The 24807-nt window shown below is 35.8% G+C and overlaps 3 protein-coding genes and 1 pseudogene across 4 annotated transcripts in view; 1 reads left to right on the forward strand and 3 right to left on the reverse strand.

Moving 5' to 3' along the window:
- Positions 1–1445: 1445 nt before the first annotated feature.
- LOC110419680 (uncharacterized) lies at positions 1446–6747 on the reverse strand. The gene is given in 10 exon segments (XM_021432775.2): positions 1446–2033; positions 3068–3203; positions 3359–3392; positions 3395–3485; positions 3576–3703; positions 3706–3924; positions 4182–4234; positions 4596–4780; positions 4879–4976; positions 6741–6747. Coding segments are annotated over 10 exon segments (1143 nt in total). The 3' UTR covers positions 1446–1841.
- On the forward strand, positions 6717–10008 carry LOC110420036 (DOMON domain-containing protein / dopamine beta-monooxygenase N-terminal domain-containing protein). Its single transcript, XM_021433188.2, is given in 3 exon segments — positions 6717–7554; positions 7557–7948; positions 7950–10008. Coding segments are annotated over 3 exon segments (2661 nt in total). The 5' UTR covers positions 6717–6974; the 3' UTR covers positions 9639–10008.
- Positions 10009–11301: 1293 nt separating this feature from the next.
- On the reverse strand, positions 11302–15294 carry LOC110420037 (uncharacterized; annotated as a pseudogene). Its single transcript, XR_016351412.1, has 7 exons — positions 15186–15294; positions 14467–14847; positions 13923–14150; positions 13394–13748; positions 13159–13304; positions 12884–13019; positions 11302–11892 (listed from the first exon to the last, which is right to left on the reverse strand). The product of XR_016351412.1 is annotated as an uncharacterized LOC110420037 (transcript).
- A 2507-nt stretch (positions 15295–17801) lies between these two features.
- LOC110419209 (uncharacterized) overlaps positions 17802–24807 on the reverse strand; it is a 7993-nt gene continuing 987 nt past the window's right edge. The window contains 12 exon segments of the mRNA XM_089784123.1: positions 17802–18076; positions 18078–18492; positions 18790–18874; positions 18877–19536; positions 19539–20135; positions 20138–20309; positions 20311–20607; positions 20609–20845; positions 20847–20966; positions 21133–21142; positions 22950–23153; positions 23155–24787. Coding sequence (XP_089640249.1) covers positions 17807–18076; positions 18078–18492; positions 18790–18874; positions 18877–19536; positions 19539–20135; positions 20138–20309; positions 20311–20607; positions 20609–20845; positions 20847–20966; positions 21133–21142; positions 22950–23153; positions 23155–24787 — 4700 coding nt within the window. The 3' untranslated portion in view covers positions 17802–17806.

The following is a 24807-nucleotide window of genomic DNA, read 5'->3' on the forward strand; positions in this document are numbered from 1 at the left end:
TTTTCTTTTTAGATGAGCATGTGGAAACCTAACAATCAAATATATAAAGGAAATATTAGTTAGGTCAAACTTTTTAAAACTGAATAGTGCACAAGTACTCTCCAGAAAATAAACACTTTTTAATTTTAATTTTATTTATAATATTTATTATTATAAGAATAATTTATTTTATGAATCAAATTATATAATAATTATTTTTAACTGATTTTATTCTCACAGAATAATCATCTTATTTCTCATTTATTTTATTGTACGAATCAAACATGGCGTGAAAATGTTGAGATATTTGTTTAAACCAGTTAGAATAAAATCAAGTAAAAAGAGAAAGCTCTTGTCTCAATTACTAATAAAATAATAATAAATAATTTGTCTTAAATGTTTTAGATGATGCATTAATCTACTTAGTCTTGCACTTATATGGCTTATTAAGAGTTAAGTAAATTGTGAAGCCCCACCATTTGGTAATAAAATAATTTTTTTTTGACATATTTTATCACAATCTACCTATAGGATTTGGAGTATTTTGTCAATTTTATTTTCCATAAAATTTTTTGTGGTATAAAATTATGACTTGTCTTAATTTAATGTCTAACTTTTCTTTTTTGTATATAAAAAAGGAAAAAATATACATGGATATAACATTATGGAAAATTTTGAAATTCCAAATATCTCCCTGACAAGAGTGGAAATATTTATGACTAATAATCTCTTTATGTACAAAAAGAATAATAGAAGCAAAAAAAGAGAAAAATTAAAAAACTATGGAAACGAGGGTGAAAACAATGATGGAGAATATAATTAATTTATTTAATTTTTCTTCTGGATAATTAGGAAAAAGAGATGTTGCAGCGGAAATAATGGAATTTGTCTTAAAAATAAAATAAAATAAAATGAACAATTTTAGCGCCACTCACGGTATGAAAATGTTGAACAACACAATCATAGATAGGCAGAACACATGGGATTAACATAATTTTGCCCCTACATGATTGTGACTGCATTTTCTTTTTCTTTTATTTTTTTATAAAAAAAACAAAATAAAAGACTAATAATTTCTTAACCAAAATTTATTTATTTATTTATTTTTAAAAAATACAACTTGTAAATGACGAATAGATAACCCCTTTTTAGTGACCCAATTTTGATTTTATCAATAATAACCTTTTCTAGGAGGGTTAAGATCGATGATTTAATAACATTCTCCGACTAGTTAAAATTTTCTAATACATATATATATATCAAAAAATAAAATTATTGTTAGTTCCATTTTTCTTTTAAACTTTAAAATATTTGGATTTATCAAATTTTATTTATATTCCATATTATGTGTGATTCTCATGCAATTTGGGATTAAAACATTATATAATTGACATAGTGCATTGAACCCCAAAAAAGCAAGTGACCTAACATTATTGTTGTTCTGAAAGATGTATAAATGCCTGTGCAGAAAGCTGAAGCCAGAAATTTCATTCAAAGTTGATATTATAATACTAGTAATATTCCCATATTCATTGGCCTGGATCTGTCAACTCCAGGCTACTTTTCAGAAAGCTTTCAAGACTCAAGCAACAGTTTTAAAGAACAAAATGCCCTCCCAGACTAACAGAGGCCTGATTTAATGGTTCAGATTTTTTTTTAGATTTCCCCCAGCTTTTTCTTTTTCTGCTTTCTCTGTTGCCACTTAAATGTGCAGCCACTATGACATGGAATCCAATGGCAATTTGAGAGCTGTTTGATTTTGTTTTGCCCTGTTGAAATTTGATATGATGGCAGCCCTTTTTTGTAAGATCAAATTTACAATGATGGATATGGGAAAAAGAAAACAATGGAGATTTTAGGCTTCAAACCCTCATCTCTGCATATGTTCTCTTCCTTTCATTTTCATCAAACAGATTGCAAGAACCCTCTATGCATATATTCTCCCATACAATCAATCTGCCAATACTGTAAGTGCACCAATGCACATGCCTCCCGATGCAGCTGCAGTGGGTAGGTAATGGTTCAACTCTGCCAGGCATTACTATTTGTTGTTCCTGCATAACAGCTAAATCAAAAATGGTTTACCAATTGCTAACCAACGCCTGGTACCGTTCAGCTGATGATATACAAAAATAGCTTACTCATTTCATCCTCTCAATTCATCCTGTAGTGGTTGAACACATAATCAATAAATAATAATTTCCTATAAAGGCATCTACAAGGTAGGATTAGTAGTCAGTGGAATCAACAGTCAAGGCTGGGTGGAAAAAACAAGTCACTGGTTGACAGGTAACGAGTGTGTTAGCTTCTTTCAGGTGCATAGTTACCATCTAGAGGGGTAAGTTTAGATACTATCTCAGCATGTAAGCTTTTGCACCATACCATATAATGTATAATCACTCTCTGCTAGACTGTAAATGTATTCATAAAATGTTGGATTAAGGTTTAAGTTTTAACTTAAACTTAAACAGGAGAAAAATACACAAAAAGACAACAACGGGTGCTCTAATATCAGCTCCATCTATAGTGCCAAAATTAAGGTAGCTAAGTCCAATCCCAAGCAGGCATTTAGCTCATAACTGAAATACAATCAAAGAACAATTTCAGCTATGTCACTAACTCGATTTTCCTAACGTACTCATCCCAGACACTATGAAGTCAACTTTGCTGTGAGGTATAATCTTTGAAGCTTTAGTTAAAACTAATAAAAAATTGAATTATGTGGGCAAGTATCCACTTCCAAAACTTGAACCTGAGTCCACCTAGCATTAGATATCTATATTATAACATTAACAACCATACTTACTACGGACTTAAATAAATCCTGCAAACAACTACCGATTATGTAATGTAAAGGCTATTCAGAATAAAATGATGATTAAATTATTAAAATTATAGCCATCTTAATATACTTTTCCTAAATTAAAAACTCATGTAACCACATAATTTAAATACAAAATACCACAAGTTTTTAAATTTTGAAGCTTATGGGTAAACCAAAATCGACACAATAGGAAGTAGAAACACAAAAGCAATTTCACAGAAACAAAGTAAACCTAAAGATGGACTTTTATAGAAGATGACATACCCTGAGCTGCTTGACAACATCTCTAGCAGATGATCCCGAAACTTCAATCCAAGTTTTAGAGAACAATGCACAGGCAGACAACATAAACACAAGATAGAACAGTGCATGAAAAGGATGGGCCGCCATATCAGCTAAGCTGCAAGATAACATAGGCAGAGTGTCAGCATAGGTTGATAAGGAAGGATACAATCATGTTCCAAATGAAAAAGTTACTGATCAACCAACAGAAGCGCCAGCATTACAGACCATGCTGGAAAAGTATTTGTTTGAAACAGGAAAGGTTATAATCACCTTGATGGAGCAGTGATGTAATATGCAAGGCCACAACAAGAATGGATTGACCATTTGAATATTCAGATTCCTTCCGCTGGCCCAAGAGATTCAAAAAAAAGTTTCCACTGTACCTCCGGTAAAGCAACTGCAGAGGGACAAATGATTAGATAAAATTATATAACAAACCAACAGATATAGATAACCATAGGTGTACAATACAAGCAAACTCTAGCACCTGAGAGATGAAGCAGAGGTTGGAAACAAGAGCAGAATGTAGAACGATGGGCACGTTAGAGTTGTAGAACAGCTTGATAGAATATGAGCCCTGCTGCCCACAGGCATTCTTTGACCTCAAAGATAAACAACACGAAAACCTTGGAAGTAGAAAACAATCAGGAAAACCAAGACTGTAGCAAGCACATTTGTCACATTTGGAAGATTCTGCCGATAAAAGGCTTCTTGGAGACCAAAAATCTTGTTTTCTGGAGTTAAAAGCATATGGAATAAAGCAATAACAGATCCTTCAAACTCAGCACCTCTGTCGCTGTTGACAGTTGCGGGGCTAAATGCCTTCCAGATTATGTTTCACTGCCAATAAACCAAATCTGTTTTCAGTGCTAGTAATTGTAATCTACCATAGTTTACATCATGGAATCACACTCAGCTACAAGGTAATTGTGAGACAATAAGAATCCTTATACACGTATGCAATAGATCCAAAAAGCAGAGAAAATAAAAAAAAAAAAAGCTACAAAAACCAACCAGATATTGGTTGCTATGAAAAGGGAAATTCCAGATGCAGACCATAACCTTTCTGAAGGAGGTCATCCAGATAAACTACTGTGCATCCCTGAGAGAACATAGGCAACTGCTTCGCCAATGGCTTCAAGATGCCTAATAACATTTTTGCACCATTTTTAGAAATAAAAAATGATGCACCCTATATACAATATACATCATGGAAACCAAAGAAGCAGTTGCAGCTTAAAAAAATATAGAAGCCGCTTTATTGCCTAGCAATAATGAAATGTGTAAACATGCATGATTAATGCACATAATGCACACCAAAAGCATCACTTCTAAAGCTATAATCATTAAAAACCGTAAAACTAAAACTCTAATGGAACTCATAATACTATCCAATATAGAAAAACAGAAACTTGCAATAAAAATGTAATCAATCTTCAGTCTCTGACTATAATTACTTGAATAATGCAAGAAATCAAAACAAAATTTACCCTAAAAAGATACTTACAACAGGGCACGATCTTCACGAACATTGTTGTCCACTTCAATGATCTTCGAACCAGCAAGGAGTTGCATCACTAGTCCAGATGTCACAATGGGAGTGATTCCAAACTCTATCACAGTCCCACGATTATATGCAAGAATAACACGCATCCAATAGAATGGATCTGCACCAGTTGTAGAATGTATGCCCTACAGTGGGAGTTGGCTACAAACTAAGAAAATGAAAAGAGAGATCACAGTGTATACGACCTTCTCTCTGAAGGGAACTTTCCTGTCAGCACTCTGACCTTCAGGTAGAAACCAAAGAAATGGTCTCGCAAGATGAAGCACTCAAAACCCACCCTCCATTTTGTTTCATTCAACTCAGAAACTAAACTACAGCAACCTGCACGAACCATTCAGAGATATAAACAAATCAATAAACCAGATAGAACTCTATATAGACATAGCAAAAACACCCCATACTCCACACAGAAACTGTTCCACATTGGAGTTTGTACCTCTAACATTTTTAAGCAATGAATCACGAAAAACATGAAATTCATGCAGGATAATTTCCAAGTTTGGCCCATTAGCCCCCTGCCAGTTTATACCGTGCCCAACTTTCGAAAAGCTAGATTTGGAATTCTATACATCTCAGAAACAATGGGAGTTGAAAAGAGAGAAAATATTTTACATCCAAATTGTATAATGAAAGGGGAAAAGAATTGAAACTCGTCTTGATTATTCAAAATTTGAGTGAAGGACTTGAAACCCCCAGACCATCGAATAGTTTCCAGACCTTAAAACAGCCTTCTAAAAATCTTCTTAAAAGGGCAAGGGCAACCATGAAACAGTTAAAGAAATTGTGAAGCATGTATTAGTTAAAAGTGAACAGCATTGTGGACATTCCTAAATGGAAAGGAGCATAACAACGTGATATGATGAAGAGGTCAAAACACTCCAGCAAAGTTTACTTCTATTTGGAAGCAGAAAAGAGAATGATACAAAGACATCTGAAACGCTTAACATAATTTTATTTGAGAAACACAAACAGTTTTCGCAGCTGTAAGGAACCTCAATAACATAAACTCTATCATCCAAAAGCGATCTAAACTCCTATGCTTAATTAAAATCCCACCTACTTAGAACAATTTAACCTTATATTTAGCACAGATTATTCAAATTTTCAACGCAAAATATAGCAAAACAAAAAATTTCAGAAAAAAAGAACTTACATTCCTAATCAAATTCATCAGCAAAATCAGATCTTTACCCAAAAAAGAAAAAGGAAGAAAAGACGATTCAATTACCATCTGAAGCTAAGAAAAAGATTTAAAATAAAATGAAAATTATGTACTGGGAAATGAAAGATCTTGTAATGAAACGAATACTAACCGTACGCAATGGAAATTGAACGATCCGTACTGGATGGGGTGAATATTTCTTTAATTCTGTTTACTAGCTTAATAGGAAAAAAAAAGTTAAATTATGAAATTAATACTATACTTCTATAAAGTATTGGATTTAATAATATTAAAAAATTTTATTATTTATATTAATATAATATTTTTTATTATTGTGATATTAAATTTAACCATGTATTTTTTATTTATTTTATAATTTTTTTCATTGTTTTAAATTATTAAACATAAATATTCAATTTTCCTCTATTTCAAAACATTTTTTCTTTAATTCATAAATTTATTTTTTAATTTATTGCTTTATCAAGTTTGTTAAAAATTATTAGTTCAAATGAAATAATTTCATGTTTATATTAATAAATTATATGACAATGTTTACTCATATCATACCAATACTATTATTATATCATTCAAAAAATATCACTTTATTATTATCAATCATTAAATTCAATATGACATTAGTAAAAAAAATCATTCTAACACAGTTAAATATCATATTAATATAATAATAAAATTTTTTAACACATATATTGTCGATTTTGAAAAATTAATAAATTTAATTTTTATAAATTGTTGTATAAAATTAAATTCACCATTTTCATAAAATATAAAAATTAATTATATAATTAAAAAAAAACTTTAGACATCTATATTATATATCATACGCTGATGTGATGGTTTCAAAGACAGGCATAGGATCTTTGGACAAAATATTTACTTAAATCACGAAACTGCCCCTCACTCACCTCCCATCGTCCCCCTCGTCTTCTCTCTCGTCCACAGTTCCAACCCCTCCCCTTAAAAAAAAAAAAAACCAGGGAAAAAAAACACACACAAAAACCTTCAATAAGATGACGAGTCCACTCGCTCTCCATCGAGTTACCACCACCATCACCTAACTCGCTCCTGCCTTCTCTTTTAAATATTTATTTCCCTTTTCACCCAATTTAGATCCTCTAGTTACCTGCGATCCGATCCGAATGTACAATTCGGAATCTTTCCTTCCAATCCTACTCTTACTAACCAATTTACTTTTCTTTTCCAATGCGGATTCGGGTCGGAAATGCTCCAACACGAGCTCCCTAATCGGGTTCGAATCGAACTTCACGATGGTCCAGCACCAACTCCGAGGCCATGTCAAAATTCTCGACGACTGCTCTTTTCAAGTCACCCGATTGGACATGTTATCCGGGTCAACCGACGTCGTCTTCTGGGGCGCCGTCTCCCTCGATTTCTCTAACCTCACCCGTGGGTTCCCCATCTCCGATCACCGTCTCAACCAAACGACTTACAAAAACGCGTCATTTTCGCTCCAATTACTCTCCAATCTCACTTGGGGCCAGATCAACGTTCTCGCCGTCTGGGACCGCATAACCAACTCAGACTTCGGCCACGTAACCCTCCCCACCAACGGGTCGGGTTCAGAACCGGTTCGGGTACGCACAATGTTGGACAACTGCAAGAGCTTGTCTGATAATTATAGGGTTAGGTGGAGTTTGGACGTGGAGGAAAATTGGATCGAGATCGGGTTAGAAGCGGCGACGGGGATGATGAATTACATGGCTTTGGATGGGCGAATCCGAATAGGACGACGGAGCTAATGTCGGGAGCTGACGTCGCAGTGGCGGGTTTCACCGAGGAAGGCAGGCCGTTTGTTGATGATTTTTACATTACGACATATAGTGAATGCATGATGAATGCTACGGATGGTTCAGCAATAGGTGTTTGTCCTGATGTAGTATATGAGAACTCAGAAAACATATTGGTAAATAATACTAGGTTGATTTATGGACATAGGAGGGATGGGGTTTCTTTTGTTAGGTTTAGGAAACCGTTGAAATCGCCTGATGAGAAATACGATTTGCCTGTGAATCCTACAGAGGAAATGACGGTTATTTGGGCATTAGGGTTGATGAAACCACCAGATAGTATTCGGCCTAATTATTTGCCTCAAAAATCATGGGGGTCCGAGGAAGGTTACCTATGGACATTTGGAGCTTAATGTTTCAGAGAAGGTTGATGATTGTTTAGGGCCATTGGATGCTGATGATAAGGAGGATCAAGATTTGATTATTGCCGATGCAAATGTTCCACTTATTGTTACAACAGGGGAGGCATTGCACTATCCGAATCCGCCAAATCCGACTAAGGTTTTGTATATTAATAAGAAGGAAGCTCCTGTGCTGAGAGTGGAAAGAGGGGTGCCGGTGAAGTTTTCAGTACAGGCAGGGCATGATGTTGCATTATATATTACTTCAGATTCTCTAGGTGGGAATGCGACATCAAGAAATGCAACTGAGACTATTTATGCTGGAGGGCCAGAAGCAGAAGGAGTTTTAGCAAGCCCTTTTGTATTGGTTTGGGCTCCTGATAGGAACACCCCAGATCAAGTGTATTATCAGTCATTGTACCAGCAGAAGATGGGGTGGAGAGTTCAAGTTGTTGATGGTGGTCTATCTGATATGTATAATAACAGTGTGTTTTTAGATGATCAACAAGTTACTTTCTTTTGGACATTGTCTGAGGATTCGATATCTCTTGCTGCCCGTGGTGTAAAGAAGAGTGGCTATCTTGCAATAGGTTTTGGTAGTGGGATGGCGAATAGCTATGCTTACGTGGGCTGGATTGACAATATTGGAAAAGGGCGTGTAAGTACATATTGGATTGATGGAAAAGATGCCTCCAATGTGCATCCAACGAATGAGAATTTGACTCATGTGAGGTGCAGGTCAGAAAATGGCATCATTACTATGGAATTCACTCGTCCCTTGAAGCCATCATGCAGCCATAATAATGGACCAGAGTGCAAGAACATTGTTGATCCAACAACTCCTCTTAGAGTAATATGGGCAATGGGTGCCAAGTGGACTGATGAACATCTTAGTGAAAGAAATATGCATTCTGTCACAAGTCAAAGGCCTGTGCGGGTGCTGCTTATGCGTGGTTCTTCGGAGGCTGAGCAAGATCTACGACCAGTGTTAACTGTACATGGATTTATGATGTTCCTCGCTTGGGGTATTTTGCTTCCTGGTGGAATATTGGCAGCTAGATATTTAAAACATGTAAAGGGTGATGGATGGTACCAAATTCACGTTTACCTCCAGTATTCAGGATTAGCAATTGTCCTACTTGCCCTTCTTTTTGCAGTTGTTGAACTTCGGGGTTTCTATGTCAGCTCGTTACATGTTAAGTTTGGGATTGCTGCCATATTTTTGGCCTGTGTGCAACCAGTAAATGCGTATCTCAGGCCTAAGAAACCACCTAATGGGGAGGAGGCTTCCTCAAAGAGGCTTCTTTGGGAGTATTTCCATGTAATTGTTGGCAGAGGTGCTATTGTTGTAGGAATTGCAGCACTTTACAGCGGAATGAAGCATTTAGGAGAAAGATATGGCGGTGAAAATGTTCATGGACTTAGCTGGGCTTTGATTATATGGTTCTTGATAGGTGCATTGATGATCATTTATTTGGAGTATCGTGAAAGACAGCGGAGGAGGGACAGACTATTAGGAAGGGGCAACTGGGTCTTGGGTAACCTTGAAGAAGAAGATTCTGTTGATCTTTTAAGCCCTAACAGGGCTCTGACACAAAAAGGTTCACAGAATTCTGGACTAATGGAAGTTCAGTTAGAGCCATTAAGCAGATAGATTGGTTTGATACATTTTTTTTTGTTTTGATATAAAAGCACCATTCTTCACCAGTTTTGAAAGTTTCCTACCAACCAACATGGAGGTTAGCAGAGCTGTTTATTTTCTCGGACGGCTTTCCCCAATGTAAGGAGCGCTTTACTCTATGATAAGTTTTTCTGCCTCCAACCACTTTTTGTGAAGAGCAATTTCTATACAGCATGTATTTTGTATACTTGATACACTTTTTAGCATAGTGGAAGGTTCTATTGATTTATCAACCTCATTTCACTAGATTGAAACAGATCTTTCATTTTTAAGATGAGATGATACATTAGATTGTCAAATTTTCTATTATCTTTAAATCATTATACTTGCAAATGATACGTGGATCCTCTAACTTACAATCAAGTCTCTTATGTCTGTCTTTCTGAACATTTTGCTTTGGTAGTTCATGACGCGTATGTTATTTCTTCAACTAGTGAGGATCTTTCTGTTGCCTTGTGTCCCACTATTTATTTGTTCTAGCATGTAAAATTAGCTTAGTGAAGCCTTTATTCTATTGTCAAGCGAGTAGATAACTTGTTCACCGTTAGTTTTGTTTGGAAAATCTTCGTCTGTTGTTTCCCTAAGGAAGTGGCTCTATAATTGGAAATTTGAAATGATTGCGATATATTAAATGCCTTTAATATTGCCCTTTTTATTCAAAGTACTATAATGTCAATGTCCAATTATTGGCAAAATTTAATTGTTATGACAAACTTAGAGGAGTTAAAGGTACCCTGATACGCAAGTGAAGTTACCTTGATTGTCTTGGCTTGTGCATGTAATTTTGATGATATCATCTCCTGATATTCCGTTGCTTCTAATTATGACATGTTGTGGGTATGGAGGTTGTTATATGCCACCATAATTCCTGCTTTATGCTGCTTTTTTTTTTCTTTATTTTTCTTCACTTCTATTGTGGAAAATCTCGATAGCAAACAGTTTAGATGAAAGTGTGACTGTGGGGATTATGTTCTTACTTCGTTGATTTCCTATGCTATTTTCTTCAACTTATTAACAAAACATTGTTTTTCTTTACCAATAAAGTCTTGCTTAGCACTCATCTAGAATATACGAAGGCCTATAACAGCAGAGACCGAGGAAAGCCGAATTAGGACCTGGTTAGAACATAGTGCATTGAACCAAAAAAAAGAGAAAATTAAGACAGTTGATCTAAGAGTTAGTGGATAACATTATTGTTCTTCTGAAAGTTGAATAATGTTGTGCAGAAGCCTGAACCCAGAAATTTCATTCAAAGTTGATATTATAATACTAGTAATATTCCCTTATTGATTGGCCTGGATCAATGAGCTCGAGGCTACAATCTCCTGCCCCACTTTTCAGAAAACTTTTAAGATTCATGCAACACTTTTAAAGGACAATATGCCGTCTCTCAACAAATATAGGCCTGATAGTAATGATACAACAATTAGGCTTATTAGATTTTTCCCAGCTTTTTCCTTTTTCTACTTTCTTTGTTGCCACTTAAATGTGCAGCCACTATGACATGGAAACCAATGGCAATATATCCTGCAAATTGAGTTGTTTGATTTTGTTTTGCCTGATGAAATTTAATGATGGTATCCTCTTTCTTGTTTCTCTTTTGTTGATGCTTGTAATTCTCAATTTCAGTTAAGAAACTCGAATTCAATAGATCCGAAAACCAAAATTGGATTAAACTACAAATTTCAATAGATCCTGAAAGTCAAATTTACAATGATGAATATGAAAAAGGAAAAACAATGGAGATTTTGGGCTTCGAAATCTCATCTCTGCATATATTCTCTTCCTTCCATATTCATCCAACAAATTATAAGAACCCTCTATGCATAATAATCCTTCCTAAAAGAATATGAGTTAAGAAAACATATTGAACTACCTAAAACTCTAACCATTGGCATCAAAAGGCCGCCTTGAATACATCTCTCAGCTTACCCAAAATTGTTGGAGGCTTGTAAACACGACCATCCCTCGAGTCAAACCCCAAGTCTCAGAATCCAAAGAAGCCAAGCTCACCGGCCTTCTTCTTCTCAAAAGTCTCAAAGTATTGATAAATGATTGTGACTGCAAGAAGAATGCCAGTTCCTGACCCAATTGCTCCCATACAATCTGCCAATACCGTGAGTGCACCAATGCACATGCCTCCGAATGCGGCAGCAGTGGGTATGTAACGGTTCAACTCTTTCTGTAAGCTCGCCTCTCGGTGGCCGGGCATTACCATTTCTTGTTCCTGCATAACAGCAAAACAAAACTGGTTTACCAATTGCTAACTGACACCTCGTACCATCTGGTACTGTTCAGCTGATGATATACAAAAATAGCTTACTCATTTCATCCTCTCAATTCATCATATAGTGGTTGAACATACAAGCACTAAGTAATCAACAAACAATAATTTCCTATAGAGGAATCTACAAGGTAAGGTCAGTAGTCAGTGGAATCAATAGTTCTAGGCTGGCTGGAAAAAACAAGTCACTTGTTGACAGGTAATGAATGTGTTTGCTTCTTTGAGGAGCATAGGTACCATCTAGAGAAGTAAGTTTAGATACCATCTCAGCATGTAAGCTTCTTCACCCTATCATATAATATATACATCACTCTCTGCTAGACTGTAATGTATTCATTAAAAATTGGAGTGGCACTTTGAACAGGAGCAAAGTACACAAAATCACAACAATGGGTCTAATATCAGCTCCATCTATAGTGCCAAAATTAAGGTAGCTCAAGTCCAATCCCAAGCAGACATTTAGCTTATAACTGAAATTCAATCAATGAACAATTTCAACTATGTCACTGACACTTCATTTTCCTAATGTACTCAACCCAGACACTTTGAAGTCAACTTTGCTATGAGGTATAACCTTTGAAGCTCAAGTAAAAACTGGTAAAAATTGAATGAAAGTGTGTGGGCAAGTATCCACTTTCAAAACTCGAACCTGAGTCCACCTAGCATTAGATATCTATCATATAAATCCCCCATACAACTACCAATTATGTAATTTAAAGGATATTCAGAATATAATCATTAAAATTATAGCAGTCTTAATTTTTTTTCCCAAATTAGATCATGTAATCACATAATTAAGTACAAAATACTCCTAGTTTTTAAATTTTGAAGCTCATGGATAAACCAAAACCTAACACAATAGGAAGTAAAAACACAAGCAAGTTCACAAAAACAAAGTAAACCTAAATATGGACTTTCTTAGAAGATAACCTACCCTGAGCTGCTTGGCAACATCTCTAGCAGATGATCCTGAAACTTCAATCCAAGCTTTTGAGAGTAATGCACAGGCAGATAATATAAACACAAGATAGAACAATGCACGAAAAGGATGGGTTGCCATATCGGCTAAGCTGCAGGACAACATAGCCAGAAGTGTCAGCATAGGTAGATAAAGAAGGATACAATCACATATTCCAAATGAAAGTTATTTATTCAACCAACCAAAGCGCCAGCATTAGAGACCATGCTGGAAAAATATTTGTTGGAAACAGGAAAGGTTATAATCGCCTTGATGGAGCAGTGTCATAATATGCAAGGCCACCAACAGGAACGGATTGACCATTTGCATATTCAGATTCCTTCCACTGGCCCAAGAGATTCACAAAAAAGTTTCCATTGTACCGCTTGTACAGCCACTGCAGTGGGACAAATGATTAGATGAATTATATAACAAATCAACAGACATAGACAACCATATGTGTACAATACAAGTAAACTCCAGTACCTGAGAGATCATGTAGAGTTTGGAAACAAGAGCAGAATGTAGAATGATGGGCATGTTAGAGGTGTAGAAAAGTTTGATAGGATATGAGCCCTGCTGCCCACGGGCATTCTTTGACCTCACAGGCAAAACCACTCGGAAACCTTGGAAGTAGATAACAATCAGGAAAACCAAGACTGTAGCAAGCAGATTTGTCACATTTGGAAGATTCTGCCGATAAAAGACTTCTCGGAGACCTCGAATCTTGTTTTCTCAAGTTAAAAGCTTATGGAACATAGCAATAACAGATCCTTCAAATTCAGCACCTCTGCCGCTATTGATGGTTGTGGGGCTTAATGCCTTCCAGATTATGTTTTCACTGCAAATAACCCAAATCTATTTTCAGTGCTAGCAATTGTAAGCTACCAAAGTTTACATCATGTAATCACACTCAGCTGCCAGGTAATTGTGAGACAATAAGAATCCTTATTACACTTATGCAATAGATCCAAAAAGCAAAGACAAATAAAAATAAAAAGCTACAAAAACTCACCAGATATTGGTTGCTATGAAAAGGGAAATTCCAGAGCCCAGACCATATCCTTTTTGAAGAAGTTCATCCAGACATATAACAATGATACTAGCAAAGCAAAGCTGAAGGATGATGAGAATGGCATTTCCTACTCCAAGCTGGCCGACACTACCATACATCCCTGAGAGAACATAGACAACTGCTTCGCCAATGGCAATCAAGATGCCTAAAAACTTTTGTGCACCATTTCTGGAAAAAGAAAAGGATTCATCATATACAATATACATCGTGGAAACCAAAGAAGCAGCTGCAGCTTGAAAAAATATACAAGCCCCTTTATTGCCTAGCAATAAAGAAAGGTGTAAGCATGCATGATTAATGCACATAATGCACACCAAAAGCATCACTTCTAAAGCTATAATCAATAGAAACCTTTAAACTAAAACTCTAATGGAGCTCATGAAACCATCCGACATTGGAAACAGAGAGCTTGCAATAAAAAAGTAATCAATCTTCAGTCACTGACTATAAATCAAAACAAAATTTACCCTAAAAAGATACTTACAACAGGGCACGATCTTCACGAACATTGTTGTCTACTTCAATGATCTTCGAACTGGCAAGGAGTTGCATTATCATTCCAGATGTCACAATGGGAGTGATCCCAAGCTCCATAACAGTCCCACGGTTAGAAGCAAGAATAACACGCAGCCAATAGAATGGATCTGCACCAGTTGCAGAATGTATCCCATACAGAGGGAGCTGGCTACAAACTAAGAAAATGAAAAGAGAGATCACAGTGAATATGACCTTCTCTCTAAAGGGAACTTTCCTGTTAGCACTCTGCACTTCAGGCAGAAACGAAAGAAACGGTCTCACAAGATGAAGCACTCTAAACCCACCGTCCATTTTGTTTCAGGCAACTCAGAAACTAAACTACTGCAACCTGCACAAACCATTCATAGATATAAATAAATCAATAAACCCGATAGATCTCTATATAGACATAGCAAATAAACCATTCGAGTTTGTACTTCTAACACATTAAGCAATGAATCACAAAAAACATGCAATTGACTTGGGATAAATTCCTAAATGGAAAGGAGCATAACAACATGATATGATGAAGAGGTTAAAACACAATAGTTAAGCAACCTCAATAACAGAAACACTATATCAAATCCATAAGCAATATCATATCGTTACCAGGAAAAGAAAAAAAGAAAAGACAATTCAATTACCATAGGAAGCTAAGAAAGATCCAAGAATGAAACGAAGACTAACCGTACACACCGGAAACTGAAGGAACCGTGGCGGATAGGGTGAATTATGAGGGGAAGCTGTTGTGGTAAGGCTTGGTTTTTAAGACGAAGTTCTGCGTTTGTAAGAAAATACACGAAGTGGGGCGAATGGAGACGGTGAACGTGGATTATGAGAGTTACGTGGACGCGGAGACTCCAGGTTTGACCGGTTTTGACTTTTGATTGGAATTGCATTACTTGACACGTTCATTCTTTTTTGGATAATATTATCCCAAATTCTGGGATTTTTTTTCTTGACTTTTCCAATTCAATCAAAACCCAGCCCATTTGCATTAAGGCTTTGTTCGTTAGGAAGAAATTTTCTTTTTTTTTCTTTTTATAAAATCATGAGCTGATTGTTCTGAAGAGAAAATATTTATAAAATAATTTATACGTTAATGAAAAATATATGCGATGATCAGGTAAATTGTCTTATACCCTCACGAATATAAAATATTTTCCACACAATAATGTAAAATGGCTTTTATATAACCAAATATCTCAATATCTAAAAAGTGTCTATTTAATAATAAAAATTTTAAATTTCCATATATGCATTTAAATAATTGACATCTATATATATATAAGTGCTTATGTTAACTTAGTGATTTCTTTTATTTATAATTGTAATGCAAATGCATCAAATATTTAAAATTGCTTATAAAATTGTTGCATTGAGAACTGAGAAGTGGTCCAGTCAATTGCCTCAAGGCATTTGTGGATCTATATCTGCTGCATTTAGCTTAGTTTTAGGGTTGAATTAAGACCTCTTTCCCTCCTCCGCTACCCCATGCATAGCTGTGTCTCCATGAATTTAAGAAGGTCATTGTCGTCCCTTTTCATTGTTCTCTGAAAATTCAACCAAGTGCTGCAACTGTTTTCCATATTGAATAGACTTGTCATTGAAAAACATGAGTTAAGGGCCAATGGGCGAAGAATTGGAAGCTCATCAGCTCAAGTAATGTCCCTTTCCAAAACTTGGGCTTGAAGGGCTCCTCTTCTTACTATGTTCACTGCATTGCACATTGCTTACCAAAATCAATTGAATGCTTGGCCTGTGTAGGTCAACGGAGCCATAAATTTTCATTAAATTTGGTGCCTATGGCAAAATAATAAAACATCCTTTTCAATGAATCTTCATTCATTTGTGACTCGAAAAATGCAGTTACATGGACAAACAACTTCGAAGAGGTTCTTTGGAGATTGAGAAAATGGTTACTACATATGGAAAATTTACAATACATATTAAGACAATAGAAGATAACTCGTATTTTACGAGAAGCTAATAGTGACGTGGACATGCTCGCAAAGGAGGTTAGACTGATTTACTTAGTGGTAATTGTGGTAATTAATTGAATAGTGGTGCTGAGTAGGTGAAATTGTGGAAGCCATGATTGTAGGTGGAGTTTTTAATGTATATAGTGGTGGTTAACGGTGTTTGATAGGTCGAACAGTAGTGAAATTAATTACCTTGTAAATAAGCTGGAAGGTTGATATGATGATAAAATATGCATGACAAATTCTTGTAGATATGATGATGAGATATACATGATAAATTCTTGCGAAGCTTGAACATGGTGTTTCGATTGACCCAGAGGCTGCAATTCAGAATTCCAATGGAGGTGGACTCTTGAGCAATTCAATTTGATCTTGTTGGTGTGGGATGATATGATTGGATGGGATTGAAAATCTCTAATTCAATTTTAGTGGGTTGAAACGTTAGTGTGCAGCAGAGATGAAGTTGTATGGGAGTGATACTCTCTTTAAAATGAGTGGTGTGGAACACTATGCTACTAACTATCTACCATAGGTTATATAGTGCTGATGCAAAAATTGAGATTCTAGCAAGCTGAGACTTAACTGATTGTCCAAATTCAAACAACATAATTAACTAGTTAGAATTTACCATCAGAGACATCCCAAGTCTAGATTCTTTATGTATCACTATACTGTTTTAATTTATGACTATAAACAGTAATAAATGATTACTTTTATTATTATTATTTTTTAAAAAAAACATCTCTAAATGAGAAATAATGAATTGATAAATGATACATGACATGTTTCGATTTGGCTTCCAAGGTCAAGACATAGAGTTAAAATTTTAACTTTAAGATAAAAAAAGCAATTAAATAAATAATAAATAAAAAGTTACCTTAGACATGTTTTGAAAAAATGAGAAGTAAATAAGTAAAGAAGGCAATTAGAAAGATAAAAATTTAATTTACGTAATAAACTAAAAAATTGAAGGCAGAAAAGTTAGCATTATTGTGGGAATAATTTCAATTTTTTTTTGTTTTAGTATATAGTATAATATTTTGTTCAATTTCTTTATATATAGCTAGGCAGCTAAGAGTATATTGAAATGGTATGTGTAATTCCATAAAACGTGTTAAATATCTCCGGATACTAATTTCATAATTAATAATACTTAAATATTTGATTTAATAACTTATACATTTACTTTTTTATTTAAAAGTAAGGTTCAAAAATCCTCCTTCCCCTAATAAAAAAAAAATCATTACTATTTTTAGCAGAGATTTTCCAAAAGAGTATAAGCTAATTTCACCTATGACAGCTTAAGGCATGTTGCCAATTACTTTTTTACCACCTTACTAGGCTTTTGATAGGCCTTCTCCATTCCTGCTCTCCAAAAATCTTTATGAGCCAATGTTGTTTTCTTGTGACTGCGATCTGGCCTATGATCACTCCGATCACCATGCCAAAGCCATAGCCCATCAACACTACTTTCCAACCAAAGTGGGAAATTGGTACCAAGTCTTCATGTTCTTCCGAGGTTGACGATGAAGGTGACGAGGCCTCTGAATCCTCACATTTTTTCGACAATAAATTTCCACGAAATACCAAATTCCCACAAAAAAGAACTGCTTTCAAAGGTATTAAATTGACCACCTTGTGGTATAGGCCCTATCACATGGTTGTGGGACACGTTGAAGACCGCAAGGAAATTGAGTTGTTTTAGTTGCCAAGGAATTCTTCCCACCAACTTGTTGCAAGAAAGATCCAATGCTTCGAGTTTTGCTAGGGATCCTATGACTGGTGGGATTTGACCGACGAGAAGGTTATTAGAGAGATTCCGCACTTGAAGCCCTTCTAGATTCCCTATTGAGTCTGGTATCTCTCCTGGGAATCTGTTACATGAAAGATCAATAACAGTGAACACTTCTAAGACTTGGGTAAACTTCGTATTGACACATTTGTTTGTCAATGTCATCGAGTAATTGTACACCATTCTATATTTGTAGTTGTACTCCACAGCAAACACAATGCTAATCTGTTGAAGTTGGAATGCATCTTTTTAATTGTTGATAGTGTTTATTTGAGCAGCCAGCAGATATTACATGCTGATGCATAAAACTCAGTTAAGTTTAGTCTTATTTTTTTAGTTATCTATTAAGTTCACTTAGTGGGTAGTTATCAGTTTCTAATTTCATGTCTTACGGTTTTTTTTTTCTATTTCCTGTACTTAAGCTTTAAGTAGCAAACTAATATCAATGAACAAGTTGTTCTGTTCTTCACTTTGCTGCTCTTAAGCATTCTCTTTACTCTCCTTCATTTTCCGTCACTTTATTTTTTGAAAGTTCAACATAATCAAATGTATGTATGTCAAGGACTTTCCACTAAAATTTCTCATAGCATTCCATTTTTTAAGTACTCTGAAGGTAAAAAACCAGTAAACTTATTACTCGAGAGATCAATAATACGTAACTCAGGAAACACAGAATCAGATCTTGGAGCTCCGATTGTACCATGAAATCCATTAGAATGTAATAGAAGAACTCTCAAGTTCTGAAGAACTCCCAACCAAGATGGGAAAGTGTCTTGGATTTGATTGTCTCCAAGATCAAGGTATTGTAGCAATGTACACCTTGCAATTGATCTTGGAACTTGTCCATAAAACTTGTTACGACCCAAGTTGATTAAATGCAATTTGTTTCCACTTCTCCATATTCGAGGGATTGGTCCAGAGAAGTTGTTGGCACACAAATCCAATGTCGCCAAAGATTTGCTGAAGTTGGCAAAACATTGGGGGATCATGCCACTCAAATTATTGTAATACACATCAAGAACTTGAAGAGAGCTAACATTGCATAACAGTGGTGAGATTTCCCCTCCTAGTGAATTGTTGGAGACTAAATATATAACTGTGGATAATGGCGGAATTGAAAGTGAACCTCGAAGCATCTTGTTGCCGATGTTTAACCGAATTAGATTAGTCCAAGGAAGAATCAATGGAGGCTCCTCAAAGCCGGTTGGCGAGGTATGTGAAAGGTTTATAAGCAACAAAGTCTTCTTGCTCATTTTCCACAGCACTTGGGTATAACACCATGAAGGTGGTTGAAGGAAAGGTCTAGAATCTCAAGTCCTTCTTGGCTACGAAGAAAGTCGGGAAAAGTTGTCAGATTGCATGAAACCAGTCTTAATTTGATAAGTTTTGGAAGAAAGGCGTTGGGACTAGTTTTGGACAGCACTGACAACTTATTATTGGATAAACGCAAGAACTCTAAATTTTTAAGCTCTATAAATGTGTCTAGCTTTACTACATCGCTCAAATTGTTTGAGGCCATGTCAAAATACTGAAGGTTCTTGAGTCTTGAAATTGAGCTGGGATGTTGGCCTAGTAATTCATTGAATCCCAAGTCCAAAAATCTTAGTTGGGTCAAGTTGGTGAGCCAAGTTGGAAAGCAACCAGTAAATGAACTTTCAGCCAGGTCAAGCCTTTCCAGATGAATCAATTTTTCTAAAGAGGAAGGGATCTCAGAGGCACGGAATTTATTATGGCCTAGTGCTAAAAATTTCAGATGGGTGAAGTTTGACAAAAAAGAAGGCAGCTCGCCAGTAAAAGAATTGTTTTTAAGGCCTAAATGGGTGAGCTTAGTGAGATTACCAAGTGACGAAGGCACTGATCCTTCAAATTGGCTTGGCTAAGTGCCAAGAATTCCAAGGAGTGGAGATTCCCAAATGAGGCCGGTACTTCACCGGAAAAGCTTGTCATCCAAATTGACAAAACTTTAAGCTGACTGCTGAAGTAAAATTCTGGCAAATAACCAGCAAGTTCTTTATTTTTGGAGGCCTCAAGGAGTTGGAAGGTTCAGTAGTTGGAAAATAGCTGTTGGAAATTTGCCAAAAAGTTTACAATTATGGCAACCAAGAGATGTTAATGAAGACAAATTTGCTAAGACAATTGGTACTGGAGAAGATACATCTACCAAAGAAAGATCAAGGTATGTTAAGCTGGTTAAATTCTGTACTAAGCTCTTCATATCAGGCCTTTTCAGTTGTAACAATCCTTCAAAATGAGTAGCATCAACAAAATTAACGGACAGGTCAAGAGTAGATAACCTGGAAAGCTTTGAAATTGAGAAAGGTATCTGACCAGAAAAATAAAGAATAAGAGAGGTTCAGATATGTTAACCTCGAAAGGTTGCCCAATGCCGATGGTATCGTGGAGTAACTAAAGTTATTGAATCCCAGGTTAAGCTTTTGAAGATGAGCAAGGCGGAACAGGCTACTGCTGGAATTGATAGAACCATGGGGGCAACTTTTACTAAGGTTAAGGCTTATCACAAGGCCGGTGTCGTGGTCACACTCTACTCCTTCCCGTGAGCAGCAATCGTCCCCCCTGAAATTTCCATTGATCAACCTTAGGATAAGCACATCGATCAGCGGAAGTATTCTTATCAGTGATAAAGCTTTCCTTGAATTGCAACAAGGCTAGACGCTCACCCCCATGGCAGAGTGGCTGCGCTGATGGAATTGAGAGAGTGAGTTGCAAAAGAGAGAGCAAGAAGTGTACTAAGAAAAGCCCCATATATGTTTGCTATGTTTGGTTAATTTGCACTCTGAGACGAAGAAATATCCAATTGAAAGACATTAGTTTATGTGCAGCAACACATTCCTGCGCATACTGCTAGAAGTCTGTAGCAATAATAGTAAAGCAATATACAACCACTTTGAATTAATGTTTGCCAGTACTTAACGCTTATCCAGCATGCTTAGGCTGATTAAGGTCAACATTGAGGGGGTTGTCTAGCTCTTGTTTTAATTATTTTTCTTGATTAGATTAATGATGTAATTTGTTGAAAAATCAGGATTTGATTGCAAGACACGCTTAATAAATTAGTGCAAAAGAAAAGAGTGAAAGTCTAGCAACCTTAAGATATTTGTTCTCCTTTCCTTCCATTTCCCTCATAATTCCCAAACATAAGATGAATTACACATGAGATGTTAAAAGTTACATATGCAAAAGATGTATAGATTTTAACCTTGTTTACTAACTTACTTTATTAATTATTTGCATTATATTGTAAAGCTCGATAAACTTTAAATTTGTGACAGATACTATATATGTGTTGTTCTTTTCATTACTTGTAACATCTATTTTCGTCAATTTAACGAGGTAATCTGTGGTCCCTTTATGATTGTTTAGACAATGTTCAAAGCATGGGGTACTTAAACATCATATTCAATTTATAGGTGCTACAGTGTTTTGTAGACAATTCTACTATATTGTCATTCTCCTTGAAAAAATTGAGTTAAAAGGTCCAATGCACAAGAATTGATCATGACAAGATTTTTACTTAACCGCATATGCTCATGATGTAAAGTCCCATTCGGACATGGGTTGAGGGTCCCCTTGTTATTATATTAGTTCATTGCATTGAACATGTTTGATCAAAAGGAATTGAATGCTTGGTCTGTGTCCTCCCCTAAACAATGCTTGGTTGGTCGGTGTAGGTCGACAGAGACATGAATAAGTTGGTGCATCAATGGCTTTGATAATTGCATAAATTTTCAAGATGCATGATTAGTTATAAGCAGCTAATTCGTATCATTTCACCATTTTCATAAATAAAAGGGAAGAAAATATATGCAAAGATATTGCAAATAATTCTCCTCAAATTATAAAACTAACATGTATCTAAGAATTTTAATATTTTTTTTAAGTAATAATACAGAATATGATTTTGTTTTTAAATGAGATTGTATATATACAAGTAAACATTATATCACGATCAAATTATTAATTCTTAATACAATTATAACAAATGAAGAAGAATAAATTAACAAACTGTAATTTTTGGGTGTTTTTTTATTTTGGATTTTTAGTACGATCTTTTTATTTTTTTTAGTTTTTTCTTATGATGTGTAATTTCTTACCTCGATTCTATATTTTGTATTAAAATTTTGTTTTCTATTTTTACATTTTTGTTAACTTTGTAATCTCTTCATTATTTAATAAATTTCTTTTCACTTATTAAAAAAATCAACAAATTTATATAAAATCAAATTAATCCCGCATGATGGTATTCGAACTTGGGATTTAAAAGGATCGAAAGTCTTTATTGCTATTGAGATAAAGTCTGGTTGGGTTTCAAGGCCTTGTATGTTATTTATGTTGCCAATAGTGAGAATCTTTTTGTAGTCTTCTTTGTCCATTGCTTGTGTAGTAGTGAGAGGATTGAGCTTCTTAATCTAATGTCTGCTGTTTCCATTTTATAGAAGTTACATTCTCCATTGAGAAATGAACAGCATCTATGAATATTCTTGGCAACATCTAATAATAACAAGTTACAAAAGCTTAAAAAGATTAAGAGTTATTGCCATTACATAAGCTGGAGCTTTTTGAACGAGTAAAAGCTAACCTACTTCACCTATGATAGCTCAAGGCATGCTGGCTTTGATAGGTTTCATTGTCTTGCCACTTGCGCCCTTCTTTTACCACCTTGCTAGGCTTTTGATTGGCCTCCTCCATCGCTTCTTTCCAAAAGTCCTCATGGACCAATCATCTTTTCTCGTGATGGTGATGTTCCCTATGATCAATCCAACTACCATGCCAAAGCAATAACCGATCAACACTACTTTCCAACCAAAATGGAAAACTGATACCCAGTCTTCATCTTCTTCCGATGATGGCAGTGATGGGAGTCTCAGAATCCTCACATTTTTTTGACAATGAACTTCCACATAATCCCAAATTCCCATCAAATGAACTATTGTCAAATGTATCAAATTGTCGACCTTGTGGAATAGGCCCTGTGAGATTGTTGTAAGAGACATTGAAAACTGCAAGAAAATTGAGCTGCGTTAGTTGCCAAGGGATTCTTCCAACCAATTTGTTGCAAGAAAGATCCAATGCTTCAAGGTTTGACAGGGATCCTATGACTGGTGGGATTTGGCCAACAAGAATGTTATTGGAGAGATTGAGCAATTGAAGCCCTTTCAGATTCCCAACTGCCTCCGGAATTTGACCTTGAAATCTATTACATGAAAGATCAATAGCAGTAAACACTTCTGAGACATGCGCAAACTCCGTTATTATACCTTTGTTGGTAAATGTCATTGAGTAATTATAGAAACTGTGATATTTATAGACGAGATGATACACAAGAATGTCAGTGGAATGCATATACTTCAAGGGCTCCGCTCTGAGACTTCGCATAGCATTCCATGTTTTCAAGTAATTTAAAGGCAAAACACCGGTGAACTCATTGTAGGAGAGATCAACAATATGCAACTCAGGAAATGCAAGATCAGACTCTGGAGTCCCAATTGCTCCGTGAAATTCATTAGAACGTAAAATGAGAACTTTCAAGTTCAGCAGAGTTCCCAACCAGGATGGGAAAGTGTCTTGGATTCGATTGTCCCCAAGATCAAGATACTGTAGCATCCTGCAACGGGTCAATGATCTTGGAACTTGTCCGCGAAACTCGTTGCGGCCCAAGTTAATATACTGTAATTTGTTTCCAACTTTCCAAGTTTGTGCAATTGGCCCGCAGAACTTGTTGGCATGCAAATTCAATATCGACAAAGATTTGCTGAAGTTGGCCAAACATTGGGGGAGCATGCCACTCAAATTGTTGTAAGACAGATCAAGAACTTGAAGAGAGCTAACGTTGCATAACACTGGGGGGATTTCTCCTGTTAGTAAATTGTTGGAGACTAAATATACAATAGTGGAGAGTGGCGGAATTGGAAGTGAGCCCTGTAGCATGTTATTGCGGATGTCTAGAAGAACTAGGTTTGTCCAAGGAAGAATTAACGGAGACACCTCGACGCTAGTCAGAAAGTTATGCGAAAGGTTTATCAGGAACAAAGTTTTTCTACTCATTTTCAATAGCCACACTGGTATATGGCCATGAATGTGGTTGAAGGAAAGGTCTAGAGTCCTGAGTCCTTCTTGGTTGCGTAGAAAGACTGGAAATTCTGTTATATTGCATGAAGCCAATCGTAATTTCCCAAGCTTGGGGAGAGTGGCGTTCGCACTAGATTTGGTGAGCACTGACATATTATTGAAGGATAAAGTTAAAATCTCTAAATTTTGGAGCTCTAGTAATGTTTCCATCTCCACTACACCACTCACATTGTTCGAGGCCATGTCGAAATACTGAAGGTTCTTGAGTCTTGAAATTGAGCTTGGAAGTTGGCCTTGTAATTCGTTGAACCCAAGGTCTAGATATCTTAGTTGGGTCAAGTTTGTGAGCCAAATTGGGAAACAACCACTAAACGAACCTTCAGCCAGGTCCAACCTCTCCGGATGAATCAGTTTTTCGAAAGAGGAAGGGATCTCAGAAGTACGAAAT

This window comes from Theobroma umbraticum, unplaced genomic scaffold, assembly GCF_002168275.2.
Source record: "Theobroma umbraticum cultivar Fairchild unplaced genomic scaffold, ASM216827v3 scaffold_67.0, whole genome shotgun sequence".
Classification (NCBI taxonomy): domain Eukaryota; kingdom Viridiplantae; phylum Streptophyta; class Magnoliopsida; order Malvales; family Malvaceae; genus Theobroma; species Theobroma umbraticum.